Source organism: Triticum aestivum, chromosome 4A (assembly GCF_018294505.1).
Source record: "Triticum aestivum cultivar Chinese Spring chromosome 4A, IWGSC CS RefSeq v2.1, whole genome shotgun sequence".
Lineage (NCBI taxonomy): Eukaryota > Viridiplantae > Streptophyta > Magnoliopsida > Poales > Poaceae > Triticum > Triticum aestivum.
In genome coordinates, this window is record NC_057803.1 from 210,642,905 (window position 1) to 210,661,058 (window position 18,154).

General features: G+C 49.7%; 2 protein-coding genes and 1 pseudogene across 6 annotated transcripts; 1 reads left to right on the plus strand and 2 right to left on the minus strand.

Annotated features, from left to right (window-relative positions):
• Positions 1–325: 325 nt before the first annotated feature.
• LOC123085847 (cell cycle checkpoint control protein RAD9B) lies at positions 326–15,241 on the minus strand. Of its 5 annotated transcripts, XM_044507556.1 has the most exons (10): positions 15,070–15,241; positions 14,751–14,997; positions 14,311–14,562; positions 14,104–14,219; positions 13,701–13,765; positions 13,393–13,622; positions 12,934–13,081; positions 11,269–11,309; positions 11,024–11,176; positions 326–615 (listed from the first exon to the last, which is right to left on the minus strand). In XM_044507556.1, exons 1-9 carry the CDS (start codon positions 15,172–15,174, stop codon positions 11,052–11,054), a joined length of 1,329 nt encoding a protein of 442 aa, XP_044363491.1. In that variant the 5' UTR covers positions 15,175–15,241; the 3' UTR covers positions 326–615; positions 11,024–11,051. The 5 variants fall into 5 exon arrangements, with proteins under 5 accessions (XP_044363491.1, XP_044363488.1, XP_044363487.1 ...); XM_044507553.1 differs by having other exon boundaries at positions 326–607; positions 14,751–15,236; XM_044507552.1 differs by having other exon boundaries at positions 14,751–15,234.
• Positions 15,242–15,299: 58 nt separating this feature from the next.
• On the plus strand, positions 15,300–16,963 carry LOC123085849 (40S ribosomal protein S21). Its single transcript, XM_044507557.1, has 4 exons — positions 15,300–15,470; positions 15,931–16,001; positions 16,091–16,223; positions 16,682–16,963. Exons 2-4 carry the CDS (start codon positions 15,952–15,954, stop codon positions 16,745–16,747), a joined length of 249 nt encoding a protein of 82 aa, XP_044363492.1. The 5' UTR covers positions 15,300–15,470; positions 15,931–15,951; the 3' UTR covers positions 16,748–16,963.
• A 263-nt stretch (positions 16,964–17,226) lies between these two features.
• Positions 17,227–18,154, minus strand: part of LOC123083783 (desiccation-related protein PCC13-62-like) — a 1,686-nt pseudogene continuing 758 nt past the window's right edge.

Here is an 18,154-nt window from a genome sequence, read left to right on the forward strand (position 1 = left end):
ATCCGTATGTGATAGTCCATTTGAAATCACTAAAAAGATAAATATTTAGGAACAGAGGGTAGTAATCATGAAAAAGTACTGATGAAATTAAGACATGTGACTCATGAAATCACGAAAAAGACATAATTTGTGCAATGTACATACACATATAGTTGCAGAAATACTAGTGACCCAGCACGACTCAACCAATAAAGTTAAATGAAAATTATCGCAAGAAATTCCTAAAAAGGAATACTAGAGAAGTTAACTGTCACTAAATCGAGTCACCCAAAAAATACATGGAAATCATTTGGGAGCCGGTATCTTCAAAAAAAGAAAAGAAATAGGATTACAGTGCTTCAATTTTATTTATTTTCTTGAATCAAACTTTATGTTCATAGATCCAGCGTTGCAATGGATCCAGGATCTCAAATGGAAGACACCACAAGTTCTAAATTCTGAAGGTGTGATTGTCCTTACATACCTTCTGTGAACAAAGAATTTTTGAAGGAAAAAAAAAATCATCTCCCATATCTAGCACACATTTTCTTTTTTGCTACAATAATTGTTCTCGCCACCCTACCCCTGCCAGGAACTCCGTGATGCCCAGTAGAAACACTCACATGATCTGTACACCTAAGCAAAAAAAGATAAGTTATTCCTTTAATGCATTATTTTTTACAACTGCAGAGATGATAATAAAACAGACGAATGACTATTTATGAGGAAACATAAAACTTCAGCAAGAAAAAAACAATTTCAGGTCTATTCTGCACCAGCTTGGCAAAATCTTCGCCATAAAAGGGTGGCATATTTTTGCTACACATCTTATCAAGTCCATCCCGTTCGATCATTTTCAGAAGTCATTTGGATTGTAACTTTACGCAAGCATCCTATTGTCAAGGGCCTCAGTGCCCAAGACAGCAGGACCTCGACTACGTAGTTCGTAGTCGCGGTGGATAGGAGCGCTAGGGTTTTTGCCTGGCTGCTCTATGATGCGGGAGGGGAAGATAGAAGGAAATAACTTTATTGCTTATCCCTAAAGGGTGCTAACTATCTGATATATAAAGGCCCCATGGGCTAATAACAAACTAGAAACCTATACGAAATAAACTAGTCTAGGAACTAATGTGCCCGGATCAGGACTCCTGTCCAGCCTGCGCCTTGCCTGATGCGGCCGTCGGCTGCTCCTGGCCGCGCGGCCCACGTCTGTAAGACGTGCCCCACATGACATCTCTCCCCCCCTCGACGAGCAGCTCGTCCTCGAGCTGAAAAGCGGGGTAGCGCTCGACGAAACTGTCAAGATCCTCCCATGTAGCTGACGAAGCTGCTTCACCCTTCCAGTGGACGAGTAGCTGGCGAACGCCGCGTGCTAGGCGCGCACGAGTCACGCGCTCTGGTTCTGGAACAGCCGCCCCGTTGTGGATCGAAGGCAATCCCGGCGGTGTAGTTGGAGGAATGCCGAAGAACTTCTTGAGGAGGCCCACGTGGAACACGTCATGGAGGCGCGAGCGTGCCGGAAGCTCAAGACGGTATGCCACGTCGTTGATCACTTCTGAAATGCGGTACGGCCCATAGAATCGTGGCTTGAGCTTGCCCCTGGTTGGCAAGTTGAGAGAGGACGCGGCGCGCTGTCGAAGGCGAAGCCAAACCCAATCGCCCACCTCATGCCGAATGTCCCGATGACGTCTGTCGTAGTAGGACTTATAGACCGCCTGTGCCTGTCGTAGACGATAGCGGACGTCCTCGATAAGTTCGTCGCGCTCAGCCATGCTCCTGGCCACTGCAGCCACCCGTGTGTCGCCGGGCTCGTAAGAGCGAATAGTGGGAGGGTCACGGCCATACACAAGCTTGAACGGAGTCTCTTGGGTTGCTGTATGGTAGGCGGTGTTGTATATGTACTCAGCCCAGGGAAGCCACCGGAGCCACTGCTTGGGACGATCCCCGGTAAGACACCGTAAATACATCACAATGATCTTGTTAGCAGCCTCCGTTTGACCATCCGACTGCGGGTGAAATGCTGACGTCATGTGCAGCTTTGTCCCCGTGAGGCGCATGAGCTCTCGCCAAAAAGCGGAGGTGAAGACGGGGTCGCGGTCAGAGACCATGGACTGCGGCACGCCATGGAGACGAACAACCTCAGCGAAGAACACCTGTGCCACTGACTCTGCCGTGTATGGGTGGGCTAACGCCACAAAATGGCAATACTTGCTGAAGCGATCCACCACGGTGAGGATGACAGACTTCCCGCCTACTCGAGGAAGCGCTTCCACGAAGTCGATGCCGATGTCAGTCCACACGCCCGTGGGTACCGGCAGCGGCAGTAGCAGCCCAGCGGGGTGCAAGTGCTCGGACTTGTACCGCTGGCAAGTACCGCAAGTGCGGACGTACTCCTGCACCGTCTTGCGAAGGTTAGGTGCGTGGAAATCGCGGCGGAGACGATGCAATGTGCGTAGGACGCCTTCATGCCCATCATCGTGCACGGCACTGAGAATCTCCTGGAGTAGCGGGGATGACGGCGGAATGTAGAGGCGGCCGTTGAAAGTAACGAGGCTGTCGGAGAGCGCCCAAGGCTGTTGCCGCGCACCTGCCGTGATATCCTCCCGCAGTGTGACGAGCGTCGGATCAGTGGACGTCGCTTGCCGGAGGCGATTGATGAAGTCGAAACGAGGCCCTGAGACCGCCATGATCGTCGTCTCCTCCGTGTCACGGCGGGAAAGTGCATCCGCCACCGTGTTGGTACTACCTGCCTTGTACTCCACCGTAAAGTCGAATCCCAGGAGTTTGCCAACCCAATGATGCTGCGGGATGGTGGCCAAACGCTGGTCAAGCAGAAATTTGAGGCTGTAATGATCCGTTTTTACAACAAACTGACGCCCCCATAGGTACGGCCTCCAATGGCGAATCGCGAGCACCAGGCCGATGAGTTCCCGTTCCGCGCGCGCCGAGCGTGGTTGCGGCCAGTCCGCCACTGCCTGCACCTTTTCCGGATCCATGGCCACGCCTGCAGCGGAGATGGTGTGACCCAGGTATGCGATTGATTCAACGGCGAACGCGCATTTGGAGCGCTTGACGAAGAGCCGGTGCTGGTGCAGGACCGTGAAGACGGTGCGCACATGTCGGAGATGGTCAGCCCATGTCTCGCTGAAAATGAGGATGTCGTCAAAGAAGACGAGAACAAAACGGCGCAGGTATGGCCGCAGCAGATCATTCATGAGGGCCTGGAACGTGGCCGGCGCGTTGCAGAGTCCGAACGGCATCACCAGAAACTCGTAGAGGCCGTCATGAGTACGGAAAGCTGTCTTCGGGATGTCCTCCGCACGCATCCGCACCTGGTGGTAGCCGGAACGTAAATCGAGCTTGGTGAAGAAACGAGCGTGCCGTAGCTCGTCGAGGAGTTCGTCCACCACCGGAATCGGGAACGCATTCTTGACAGTAATGGCGTTCAGGGCGCGATAATCGATGCAGAAGCGCCAGGACCCGTCGGCCTTGCGGACCAGCAGTACCGGGGACGAGAATGCGGAACAACTCGCACGGATGATACCTTGGGCGAGCATGGCGGCGCACTGACGCTCCAGCTCGTCCTTGTGCGCGGCCGGGTATCGATACGAACGGACGGCCACCGGGGCGGAACCAGGTAGCAGGGTGATGCCGTGATCGCGGTTGCGGGGCGGTGGCACGCCGGAGGGGTCGGCGAAGATGCCGTCGAACTCGGTGATGATGGCGTCCAGGAAGTCGCGGCCGCTGCATGATTTTAGGGCTGGCCCGTCCGGTCCTGCAATGCCGTGCCAGCACACCCGATGGCCCCGCCGCCAGAATGTCATGGAGAGGGCTCGGAAATCCCACAGGATCGGTCCGAGCGACGCCAGCCACTGCGTGCCCAGGACGATGTCGTAGCCCGCGAGCGGCAAGGCGAGGAAATCCTCCGCGAACTCCTCGTGGCCGATGCGGAAGGGCACGACGCGGTACGCGCCTTGGCACGGAACGCGTTCGCCGTTGGTCACCGTGACGCGCATCTTCTCTGTGGTGGGGGGTGGTAACGTAGCACGAGCGGCCGCCTCTTCGGCGATGAAGTTGTGGGTGGAGCCTGAATCGATCAGGGCGAGGAGGGAGACACCTCCGAGAGTAATCTGCATCTGCATGGTTTCACTCGTGCGCACGCCGGCGATCGCGTGGAGCGAGATTTGAGGGTCGGCCCGCGATGCATCATCAGTGGCGGAGGCCGCGTCGTCGTCGTCGTCGTCCGGCGCTAAGTCGAGGAGAAAGATGCGCTGGCACACGCGGTTGTGGCCCCTGCCAAACTTCTCGTTACAGTTGAAGCAAAGGCCCAGGCGACGGCGTTCCTCCATCTCTGTCTGGGAGAGACGCTTGATTGGGCGTCCGTCCGGCAGATTGTGGCCCTGCTGAGGTGCGGCTGGTGGGGCCGGAGCGGGGGGCGCGAGGCGTGGTCCTGGTGTCGGCAGGATGCCCTTCTGTGGAAAACGCACCGGTGGCGCGGTGGAAAGCGCGCACTGGTCGCGCAGCTCCAATTTGCGGGCGAGGCTCATGGCGACGGCGAGGGACTGTGGGTTATGGATCTCCACGTCGAGGCTGAGGGGTGGCTGGAGTCCCGCGGTGAAGATCTGCACTTTCTGTGTCTCGGATAAGGTGCCTGCCCGGGGAAGGAGTGCCTCAAACCGCTCCTGGAAGTCGACGACGGACGTCGTGCGTTTGCACGCCATTAGTTCGCCCAGCGGGTTAGCGCGCAGCGGTGGCCCGAAGCGGAGATTGAGCAGCTCGGAGAAGCGGCGCCACGGAGGTGTGCCCTCGTCGCGCTGGACCTGCATATACCATAGTTGGGCAGGACCCTCGAGATTGTAGGACGCCATCCACACCTTCTCCTCCTCGGCGATCCGTTGTTGATGGAAGAAGGACTCGCATCTGTTGATGAAGGCGAGCGGATCAGACTTGCCGTCAAACTTGGGGAAGTCCATCTTCTGGAACCTGGGCGGCCGATCATTGTGGTGCTGCCCATCATGGGCGGCGGCAGCGCTGGACGAAGAGGAGGACTTGTCCTTCTGGAGTGCGGTGACGGACGACTGCAGGGACGTCACCGTGGCCGTCAAGGCCTCGATCATCTTAGCCAGATCCGCGGTGGTCGGTTCTGCCATGCCGGAAGTGACCGAGGCGGCAGCGGATTGTGGCGATGTCGGGGAGCTGGGCGCGGACACAGGGGGGAAAGCGGCCGGCGGATGGAGCGTGGACGAGGAGGAGGATCGCCTGGAACCTGATACCAAGTTGTCAAGGGCCTCGGTGCCCAAGACAGCAGGACCTCGACTACGTAGTTCGTAGTCGCGGTGGATAGGAGCGCTAGGGTTTTTGCCTGGCTGCTCTATGATGCGGGAGGGGAAGATAGAAGGAAATAACTTTATTGCTTATCCCTAAAGGGTGCTAACTATCTGATATATAAAGGCCCCATGGGCTAATAACAAACTAGAAACCTATACGAAATAAACTAGTCTAGGAACTAATGTGCCCGGATCAGGACTCCTGTCCAGCCTGCGCCTTGCCTGATGCGGCCGTCGGCTGCTCCTGGCCGCGCGGCCCACGTCTGTAAGACGTGCCCCACATGACACCTATTAGCTAAAGCGTAAAGCCTACCTCCAGCAGGGCCCTACATGGATCCTATTTATGAACTATAACTCAATTTCCCCGATGAATCGAGGATAACTGCAATGCAGGTGTGGGCATAGTTCCTTTAGCCACCAATTTCATGAAAATGTCAGATAACACCAACGATAAATCAGTTAAATGATAGACTATTCAGACACCTAACAATGGGATTATGCAGCCATAAGCCATGACAAAAGTTATGCATTTGTTCAATCTAAAATTTCTCATCATGAAAAGCAACATCTTGATCACCCCCGAAAGGAAGACAGCCATAGAAACAGGAGGATCTCAGAATGCTAAAGAACCTAGATGGAACAAAGTTCTTGTGAGCATGAAATAAACTCTATCTCAGCAGGCAAAACATAAAAAATGGTGCAATTAACTAGGACGAAAACATACATGGACTCACAAGTAGCTCCATAATTACCGTAACACATCCTCCTGACAAATGTTGGAATGCAAATATAACTATAACGATATAAGCAACAATAGTGGATTTTACTTTGAAGATGCACCCAGCAGACCACCAACAAAAACAACAAGAACAACAAAGCCTTTAGTCTCGAACAAATAGGGGTACACTAGAGCTGAAACTCATAACATCTCGAAACCAACTCATGGCTCTAGCACGTGGATAGCTAATTTCCACGTATCCCTATCAATGGCTAGTTTTTCGGTGATATTCCAGTCCTTCAAATCTCTCTTTACGGATTTCTCCCATGTCAAGTTTGGTATACCCGACGTCTCTTGACATTATCAGCATGCTTTAGCCGTCTGCTATGCACCGGGGCTTCTAGAGGCCCGCGCGGAATATGCTCAAACCATCTGGGCGATGTTGGACAAGCTTCTCTTCAATCGGTGCTACCCCAACTCTACCCCGTATATCATCATTCCGGACACGATCCTTTTTTGTGTGGCCACACATCCATCTCAACATGCGCATTTCCGCTACACCTAACTGCTGCACATGTCGCCTTTTAGTCGGCCAACACTCATCGCCATACAACATTGCAGGTCGGATCGCCGTCCTATAGAACCTGCCTTTTAGCTTTAGTGGCACTCTTGTCACAGAGAACGCCAAAAGCTTAGCGCCACTTCATCCATTCGGCTTTGATTCGATGGCTGACATCTTCATCGATATCACCATCCTTCTGCAGCATTGACCCCAAATATCGAAAGGTGTCCTTCTAAGGTACCACCTGCCCATCAAGGCTAACCTCCTCCTCATGCCTAGTAGTACTGAAAGCGCACCTCGCGTACTCAATTTTAGTTCTACTAAGCCTAAAACGTTCCAATTACAGGGTTTATCTCCGTAGCTCTAACTTTCTATTAACCCCCATCTGACTATCATCGACTGGCACCATGAGATAACTCCTTGTATATCCCTTGTGACCTCATCCATCACCAAAGCAAAAAGATAAGGGCTCAAAGCTGACCCTTGGTGCATTCCTATTTTAATCGGGAAGTCATCAATGTCACCATCACTTGTTTAAACACTTGTGACAACATTATCGTGCATGTCCTTGATGAGGGTAATGTTCTTTGTTGGGACCTTGGATCCCACCACATGACATTCCATGATATCTTATCGTAGGTCTTCTCTAAGTCAATGAACATCATATGCAGGTCCTTCTTTTGCTCCTTGTATCTCTCCATAAGTTGTCGTACCAAGAAAATGGCTTCAATGGTGGACCTCCCAGGCATGAAATCAAACTGATTTTTGGTCACGCTTGTCATTCTTCTTAAGCGATGCTCAATGTCTCTCTCCCATAGCTTCATTGTATGGCACATCAACTTAATTCCACGATAATTAGTACAACTTTGGACACACCCTTTGTTCTTGAAGATTGGTACTAATATACTCCGCCTCCATTCTTCCAACATCTTATTTTCCCAAAAAATGAGGTTGAAAAGCTTAGTTAGCCATACTATCACTATGTTTTTTAGGCCTCCACACCTCAATGGGGATACAATCAAAGCCCATTGTCTTGCCTCCTTTCATCCTTTTTAAAGCCTCCCTGACCTTAGAATCCTGGATTCGCCGCACAAAACACCTATTGATATCATCAAAGGAATGATCCAGTTCAATGGTAGAGCTCTCATACGCTCCATTGAACAACTTGTCGGAGTACTCCCGCCATCTATGCTTAATCTCCTCGTCCTTCAACAAGAGCCGATCTGCTCTGTCTTGGATGCATTTGACTTGGTCGACATCCCTCATCTTCCTCTCTCGGATCATGGCCATCTTATAGATGTCCCTTTCACCTTCTTTTGTATCTAAGCGCGTAGAGGTCCTCATACGCCCGACCACTTGCTTCACTCACAGCTCGTTTTGCGGTCTTCTTTGCCACCTTATACTTCCCTATGTTGTTTGCACTCATGTCCGGGTGTAGACGTCTGAAACAGCCTTTCTTCTCCTTAATAGCCTTCTGGACATCATCGTTCCACCATTAGGTATCTTTAGCTTCGCTTCTACTTCCCATGGTCACTCCAAACTCCTCTGAAGCCACCTTATGAATGCAGGTCATTATCTTCATCCACATGTTGTCTGCATCACCTCCTTCTTCCCAAGGGCCCTCTTTAATGACCCTCCATCTCCTTGAAAGCCCGAGCTGCCTCCTCCTTGAGCTTCCACTACTTCGTTCTAGTGATTTTGGCGCGCTTATCCCACTGGACACGAATCCAAAAGCGGAATTCAGCCACCACGAGCTTATGTTGAGGGACAACAGTCTTTCCAGGTATCACCTTACAATCTAGGCAAGCACGTTTGTCTTCTCTTTTCGAGAGGACGAAATCAATCTGGCTAGAGTGTTGACCGCTACTAAAAGTCACTAGATATGATTCTCTTTTTTTTAGAGAGGATGTTAGCTACGATCATGTCATAAGCTAGAGCGAAGTTTAAGACATCTCATCCTTGATTCATGATGCCATAGCCAAAGCCTCCATGCACCCCTTCAAAACCCGTGCTAGATGTACCCACGTGGCCATTGAGGTCTCCTATGAAGAGCTTCTCGCCAATAGGTACACTACTAACCATGTCCTCCAGGCCTTCCTAGAACCCCCTCTTGGTGTTCTCATTGTGGCCTACTTGTGGGGCATACACGCTAATAACATTAAGAACTAAGTCCCCAACTACCAGCTTGTCTAGGGTAATCCGGTCCCCACGCCTCTTGACGTCAACCACTCCATATTTGAGGCTCTTGTTGATCAAGATACCTACTCCATTTCTGTTTGCAGTTGTTCCCGTGTACCACAACATGAAGCCAGTATCCTCCACCTCTTTCACCTTTTGTCCCCTCCATTTGGTTTCTTGGACGCAAAGGATATCAGCAACTCTCCTCACTTATGTATCAACTAGCTCCCGTAGCTTACCTATCAGGGACCCTACCTTCCAGCTACCTAAGCGGATCATACTAGGCTTGGCTAGCTTCCTTACCCTTTGCACTTCTCGAGTCAAATGTGAAGACAGTTGCTCATTTTTCACTACACATGGACGTCGATGTAGCGCGCCACTAAGGATGCGACAACCCAATCCTTGCTCACTTGTCACCGTATCCAAATCAAGATACGGCGCGCCACCAAGTGGGTGACGGCCCAACCCTTGCCCATTTGACACCACACCCGGGTTCCGATATGGCGCGTCGTTAGGAGGGTTACTCCCCAACATGATACAAACTGCACAAATTCAAAGATATCAATTTTTAGAATCTGATTTTACTTCCATTTTGAAAGAGTTAAGAAGGAATAGGATAACACAGACATGCTCAATAAGCACACAAGATGATGAGCATGATCTCACAAGAAACGCAAATACTAATATGACTCGATACCCTTCTATTCTCTTGGATCCTCACCCTGGAGGCTTCGCCTGATGCTGCTCTGTAGCTTCCAGCACCACAGACTGGGACATGCCGGCGCGGCCTTGATCTCCATACAGACACCAGCTCCACTATCCCCTGGTTAAACCCCTATCAGCTTCTCCCTCACCTGACGGTACCATCAATTCAATGCTGAGTCCCATTTTACTCTTGACCCAGCTCTACCCTCTCTCATCCTAAAGAAGGATTTGGGAATGGGGAATTCCATGGCCTCATCCCTCAATGCTGCTGCCTCTCACCACCTCACACATGGCAGCAATTAATACTTCTGTAGTGTTAGTAACAAGTCAAAGCAACTATTTATTGGAGACCTACTTTGCACAAAATGGTTCATTCTCTCTCTTCCTAGTAACAAGCTAAGTAATACCTTGTGAAGATGCTCTTGGCGTGCAACTAAACCTAAATTTGCAAGGGAAATTGCTAACCTTCTGGTTAAGGTTGGATGGATAATTTGGATTCTGCAAACTCATGCTTTTATAGTAGTAAAGTGGTACAGATACAGAAAATAAAAACAGAGACCATGTTGCTCATATTGATGCAAATACAAGTTCTTTCTCTTGCAAATAAATAAATAATAGAGAAGGCCACATATGCAAAGTAGAACAAGTCGCATTAATGTTCTCTGTATTATGCAACAATGAAATAGCCACACCTGAATACAAGCTAGGTGCTGGGTAAACAATGTTCTTGTATTGTTAGCTTCAGGCCTACACGAACTAAGAGCAATCAAAAGGCACTTCGACCATGGATTTCGAGTCGCTCGACTAGTCGCGACTACTCATCGACCAGTTCCAGGGCCGACTCAGCCTCCCGACTCGACTCCTGGGATGAGTCGAGCGACTCGCGCGACTAGTCTTGACTAGTCGCGGTTTTTGGGTCGAACGACTCGAGGCAACGCTGGATCTGGAGCACTCTCCCGCCGCCGTGCTGCTGATGCTGCTGCTGTGCTGCCTCGCTGCTGCTGCTGCGCCCTTGCCGCCGCGCTGCTGCTGCTGCTGCTGAAGCTGAAGCGGCAAGAGGAGCAGGCTGGGAGGAGGAGCGGTGGCAAGAGAGCTGCTGCGGGGGAGTTGAGAGATCCATCGCTGGGAGGAGTGGTGGACTGGTGGCAAGAGAGTGGCAGCGAATGTGTGGCGGCTGTGGTGAGGGAGGAGGGAGTGTGGATGGTGGATTAGGTCACGGGAGGAGTATATAGCTACTAGATGGGCTTTTGGGCCACAGGGAAGTGCATAACTAGTGGCCCATCTCTCAGTTGGCCCTGGTTACTGCTGCTGGTGGTGTGCTCCTCTCCTCCTCCCTTGGTTGCTGCTGCTGCTGTGCACTTGTGCTCCTCCCCTGACTGCCTGCTGCTTAACTCACGTCGACTCGTCGCCATGTCGACTCGTCGACCGTGAGTCTAGACTAGTCACGACTAGTCTAGAGTCGCCCTCCCCGAGCGACCCGTCGACTCATCGACTCAAAAACATTGACTTCGACTAATTTCTAGCTCATTCACTATGCAGTTGGCTGGAATGTACCTGCAATATTCAGAATCAGCATCGGTCCTTAGTCCATGTAGTGAGGTGTTGTTTGGACAAAAAGCTCCTCATCTTCTTCATCATCATCGTCTTCGTCGGCACCTACCCAGTTGCTTGGGTGATGCTGCGAACGAGGGTTATCAACCACAACTTCTGTAGCAAAACAAAAAGGCAGTCAGCTGAAAATTCAGTGCCAACACAAATGTATGCATTTGAATTCTATGGGTGTCGCCGAGAGAGTTAACCAGGAGGCTCTTCCAAGTGATCCATTTGCACAGGCTGCTCTCTGTAGTATAAACTAGTTAAGGAAACAAGTAACCAGAAGTAGGATAGCAGAAATAACTTACGACTCAGATCTTACAACTCCCCAGTTATGACTCACAACAAATGAAAAAACTGCATTAACATCAAATATGTTGACATGATTTGCCAGTTACTTGTAGGAATTAATAAATGGTCGGTATATGATTCTTTTAGTGGAGTTGGTATAGGAACTAATTGCATTAACCAGATGTATTTGATTGCTTCGTCAGTAATCATTCTCTACTGAGTCTCTACAAGATGATTTCCTTTTGGACTCGACATCTTATATCAAAAGTCACCATTTCTCCAATTGGAACACTATTTATCAGCGTATCTCCTACAAATAGAGTAGATTACCATTGGTATGGCTGTAAGTTCACTCCTAACACAAGTTCAAATTACCTTAAAAGATGCTATGGTTTGAACAAGCTGAAACGGAGTAGATACCCCAAAACTCCGAGGAAGATAGGTTAGTCAAGCGAGGGTTTGTCTGTGTAGTTCTACAACATGTGGTCCCGAAAGATTTCATGTTTGGGGATGCTGGTATAGTGGTAAACTTGTAAACTTTGACCAAGTCTAGAGGGAAAATACCAACATCTAAAACGCCAAATCAATGTCATTAGATTCATCACAAAATATATTTTCATATGGACTAAAGTTCATATTGTAGATATGGATAATTTTCTAAATAAACTTGGTCAAAGTTTGTGAACAATGACTTCCGCGAAAACCAATGTGCACTATATTATGGGACGGTGGGTGTATTATAATCCCAACCTCTGTTTGTAAAGCGTCGCTTAAGCGACGCTTTAGCGTCAGAGCGCCCTCGAGGCTCAAGGCGTCCAAGTCGCTTTAGCTCTGTGTCTAAGGCGTCCGCTTTAGAGTTTAGAGCGTCTGAAACGTCCGCTTAGGCGTCCTGGAGGGTGCTTTAGCACATACAGGACGCTTTAGACATGCCAGGCAGGGGAACACAGTTTTTAGGCGGGAAAGCTGGTCTGGGCAGGAACAAAAGGGCGGGAAACTGGGCTCACATGTGAATAGTAAGAGGAGGGAAAAGAGGGACCAAAACGTGCAGCTCCTGCTCCTCCCCCACCACTCCTCTGGCTCTCTCCTCTCTCCTCTAGCAGCAGCCCCCTCTCCAGATCTGGACCAGCTTCCTCCTCTCCGGACGTTTTAGTGCTATTCTAGTAGTAGACTAGTAGTCCAGTACTTTAGTCTAGTTTGTTGTGTCTATGAATCAGTATCTTACTATGGTTATCTATCCTAAATTCCTACTGCCCATTAGCTTCAGATCAGTCTAAAGCGTCGCCTCGCTTTATGCTTTACCGCTTAAGCAGTGAGGCGCCCCCCCAGCGCCTCGCTTCGCTTTACCGCTTTAAAAACATAGATCCCAACTAAAGCATATCTCAACTATACTAGCTCAGATTACTAGAGAGGACAAGGAAATGACTTCTGTTAGTGTGCCTGATTAGCTAATTTGATAGCTGCAAGGAGATATGCCAGATATATAGCTGCAAGTCCTGACTTTTGTGGTACCAAATTATATCACTCAAATAAATAATAATAATAATAATAATAATAATAAGTAAAGCGACTTAATAGGATACATATAGTTTGCGTTATCTGTCACTGGTAGCTTGCAGGGAGCATTGGTATTGGGAAGCACTGATGTGTCATTCAGCACGTTAGCTCTTCCATTTCTCTCCATCTGGGCACGATTTTCTGCGTTAGCTTCAAAGCTTTTGGGAGTAACACCTGTTTAAGAAAGTTTGCTTATTTTAGATAGCTTTGATGATAGATGAACAGGACAGTGCTACGATTAAGAGATCAAAGGAACTTTCTAGCACCAGCAGGTTTGATTACACCCAGGCATGTGAAAGTCCATGCACTGTGATCTGACATTGACCTCACAAAAGCGGTCAAATGGTCATGATGTTTGATACAGGCGCTTTGGCCGTGTCTGTTCTCATCAGATCATATTGGTGCATAGTTCAGTGTAGGAATGCATGCCTTGAGTGTGACCATATCGATGGCTAACAAGAACCTTTTGCCAAAATGATACACACCTGAAAGCTCTGACCATATTCTTGTATGGTTTGAGACATTTTCGGGAACTGGTGATGGTGCAGCAGCGGCAGCCCTTGGTTCTTCTGCATGATGTGCTGACGTAGGTGGCTGCTGAGGCACACTGCCATCATTTAGTTGTGATACAAGCATAGTGGCTAGAACTAGAGTTACATCGAAATTAGAACTTGAACCATCATCGATTCCAAATCTTGGAGCCAACAGGACAGGTCTGCAATTCAAATAAAGCCTCATGGGTCATGGGGGCCAGTCAGAAAACATAACCAAATTCAACAAGTAAACTACTTACTCGCCAGCCTTCTGATAGAATAGGAGAATATCAACCTCACATCCTTCACAAAATGTTAAAAATGCCTAGATTGAAAGAACAGAAAATATATCTGTCAGATTTGTGCAGTCACAGGTACCAGACCAGAAGACAGAGCCATCAATTGCCAAACCCTTGTGTTGTTTTAGAAAGCAGTAATGAAGATAGTATTTCCTATTCTAAGCTCGACTACAAGTGAGGACACACACATACAGTTATCTCCTGAAACCATTTCTACTTTTACAAAGAAGTATTCCTTGACTTGGTTAAAGGCAAATAAGTTCCGATTAATTTCCCATTTCAAAGGAGAGATTACATTATTTCTTTTAAAGTTGACGATCTAAATCTTTTGGCATGAAGAGAGAAGAACAAATTATAGAATCACCTTCAATTCTTTCACCCCAAATGTGACATCTACGGGATCACCAGCATGCTCATACTCCAAGAACTCCTCTGCTGGATCGATCCACAGTTGTGTGTGCAGCCTACTGTCGTAGTCATCTGCAATTCCCAAATCACGTCACAGTTGACAGCCCCATAGAAATTTCACCACCACGCTATTTTTTGCACACCAAAGGAAGGAAACCTTTACCTTTGGTCGGGTCGATGTAGCTTAGGAGCTCGACTGCCTTCCCCCCAGTGGCATCATCGACGCCAGGCAACCGTGCAGCAGGCTGGGTGGCAATAAAGGTGAGCTCCTGCAGCGAGGACTGGAAATTGGAAAGCAGGCGCGTGAGATCCCGTGGCCGTATGGCGAGGCGGCTGGGGAAGCCGTTGCGGTCGAGCGCCAGAGTCTGCACGTCGGACTCGGCGCTGCACGAGATCCGGTGCGTCTTCTTACGCCCTTGACAAGACAAGACGCGAGAAGGCACATCATCAGCTCAGAGCGGCAAATTTGGGGAAAGAGCAAAATTGGCGGGAAAACAGGGAAAATGCGCGCCAATGTTGACAAAAAATGGGGAAATTTTGAGCACGTCAATGGCAAAACCCTAGAGGGAGGGAGACAGGGAGGGAGGGGCTGGGAACATGTACCGCTGATGCAGTGGATGACGAACTCGAGCTTGGACGCTTGGGGGTTTGGGAGAGAAGCGTTGAGGCGGTCGACCGCGGAGGTGGGCGTGCGGAGCACAGCGAGGACGGACTTGAGGAGGACGCTGCACTGGAGCGGCGTGGACGACGGCGCGGCGGCGGCGGGGAGGTGGAAGTGGTCGAAGAAGTCGCGCGTGAGGGAGACGGACGCGAACGCCGACCGCGAGCTGTTGAGCGTGTGCAGCTCCAGCTGTAAGTAGATTGAAATCGTGAGAACCGCCGGTGAGGAATGGCAGGTGTGGGCTGCGAGGAGACGGCGCACCTTGTCGGGGTAGGCCTGGAAGACGAGGTCGGAGCCGATGCGGGCGAGGCAGGTGACGAAGCGGGAGAAGGTCCGCAGCGCGCCGCCGCTCATCGACAGCTCCATGGCCTGCCGTGCGTTTGGGGGTTTCGGGGGTTTGGGGACAAGAGGAGGAGGAGCGGGAGGGAAAACGGAAAGGAGGGAGCGACGTGGGCTTTGGAGTATTGGGCTGGTGCCCGCCACGGCCCAAGGAGCAAGCGCTGTCTCGCTGCCGGTGGGTCCAGGACAGGACCCTAGGGTTTACGAGCCCTCCCTCTGGCCGCTCCTGCTATAAAATCAAGGCCTCACACACCCTTGCGCCGCCGCCGCCGCACCAGCTTCTCTTCGTCCTCCCGCAGCCTCATCGAATCCAAGAGATCAAGGTGCGTCCCTCTCTGCCTCCCCTCCCCAGCCACCCTCCTTTCTGTAATCTGTTGCTCGATCTTGTATGTCCGCCTTGCTGCTTGTTCATCGATTCGTTCCCATCCTGCGTGTTCACGTCTTCTTCTTGTCACCAAGTGCATATTATTGTTAGCGCCGTAGTGCTTGGTCAGGATCTATGGCTGGCCTAGTATGCATAGTTTCGTCCCTGTAACCGCAAGATGGAGCAACTATGCTACTGGATTCGTGGTTAAGCGCGAGCTTGTGTCTCAGATCCTGTTATTATTTCGTATATAAATTAAGTAGCAATCGATTCCTGCCATCTGTTTGTTAGGGTCGATAAGAATTTCTGTTGATGTTGCTAGATTCCTGGACACGACCCACTTCCCATGTCCTCTAGCAGCTTTCAGCTTTCCTCTTGTGCTTAGTTTGTGACTCAACTGTTTCTTCTGCCATTTGCAGTCGCTGTTTCCAGCCGCCACCATGCAGAACGAGGTGGGTGACATGGTGGACCTCTACGTCCCCAGGAAGTGGTTTGTCTCATGCACACTCTCTTTAGTCTGACTATGTGTGTTTTGCAACGGTGGATGCGTGCTTAATCATTTTCTTCTGCTTCTTGCAGCTCGGCCACCAACAGGATCATCACGGCCAAGGACCACGCCTCTGTCCAGATCAACATTGGTCATGTTGATGAGAATGGCCTCTATGATGGCCGCTTCACCACCTTTGCTCTCTCTGGGTTCGTCCGTGCTCAGGTAATCATCTATGTTGTATTGATTGATTGAACTAAGTGTGTGGTCACAAGTTTTGCTCATCAAATTACTATTTCCAGTTATCATGTTACTGTTGATGAGATAGTACTAAGCTCAGTGTACCATTTTAAGGAAATGGAACAGGTGTCAGATATTTTCTATTGGTGGTGCCTACTTGCTTATGTCAAAACCTGATAATCTTGACCATGAACATGTATTTTCATCTGTACTTTGTCTTGTCCTTGCACTCAAGTAATTGTTTGAAGACTTGTCACCTTTTAGTTCCGAGTGTTATAGTTATCTGATTCAAATGGATGCTCAGTATTATCATGTTATCCACTTTGGTTTTGATACTTTGAATTCACCAAAAAATATTGTAACTGTTTTGATAATTGTTGGGTGCATTCATGTCTTGTATCATATACATTACTTTACTCTTACAGCTTGTTCTGTTTTGGCAGGGTGATGCTGATGGCTCCCTCGACAGGCTGTGGCAGAAGAGGAAGGCTGAGATCAAGCAGCTCTAGATGTTGCTAGTAGTTTTACCTGGAACTTGTTTCCTTCCCATGTCTACCTAGCTCTTGGATGTCTCTGGTTGGTTTCAGTTGCTACTATGGAAGCTAAGACTTGATGTCACTTGGCCTGGTTTCTTGTGAACATGTTTTTGAGTTTAATCTGTGTTGAATGCTTGATATATGTCCCTTGTCTTGTTGCTTAATGTTATGCTGATGATTTGGCCCTTATTTTACTAGCAGATCTGACCATATGGCTCTGTGTTGAGTTTGTCCCTTGTTATTCTTGCTTCAAAATGCATGTACTCGAGTAACAACAGCAGCACAAGTAAGCACGCATTTTGCCATGCAGACATCTTGCGTTTTGGCCAATTGAAATCCTTAGATTTCCAAGACGTCAGACGCTGTACTTAAGCCTATCTTATTCCATCACACTATTTCCATTTTCTGGCTGACGATTGATGCTGCAGTCATTCATACAGATACGGGCTTAGTTAATTTGCTGTCACATTGTTATCACAAGCTGTAAACGGCTTGCGAAGGAACTCTCGTGCTATCTTACCGTTTGCTCCTTCCGGCTAGAAGCCACCAGGGATATGCTCGTTGCCGGTGATCCTGAGCAACTCGGCCGGCGTCCGGCGGCTAGGAGAGGGAGTCCCTGTCGGCGGAGAGCAAGTTGTGCCCACAGGGCACCCTTACTTCACTTTTTTATTTTGCATCTCGGGCGTCACGGTGAGCCCCTCGTCCTTCACCCTTCACCAGCTGGTTTCTCGTGGTGGAGACGCGATCGGTGAACTCTGCCACGGTGATCCCCTTGTAGGGTGGCACCGTCTCGTGCTTGCGTTCGAAGAGCAGCGCGTGGAAGACGGCGTCCTGTCCCACCTCCACGCCTAGCAACCCTGCAAGAAACTGCAACAAATAATAGTACAATGGTTACTACGAGTAGTGTCGATGTGCATGGATGCGTTGTTGGATGGTTGATTTGGTTACGTGTTTAGTCTGGTAGCCGTCGATGGGGGTTGGTGCCGGTGTAGCCGTTGATGCCCAGGTAGTGGATGACGTAGGACGCCAGCAGGAAGTTGAGGCTGTGGATGTAGGGGTCGAAAGGAGGGTTCAAATGGTAACCAAATGCTTGGTCCATGACCCTTGCAAAGTTGTTGGCACTCAGGTCGATCTTTGGCCTAAGGAACCCACCCACTGTGTTCTGGATGGCCCTGTGACCAAAATGAAGGGCAACATATGGATTTTCAGTACCAACTTGCTTCCATCTAAGTGGATTTTCAACGTAATAATCAAGTAGAGTAATAACGGTAAAAATGATGTGATCGTTGCATGCAGACCTCAGGTGTCCGACCTCTTAAAGACCAAACTCCGCGGCGATGCGCCATGTCGCCTCGTCGAGGTTGGCTTTCATGGCGCCCA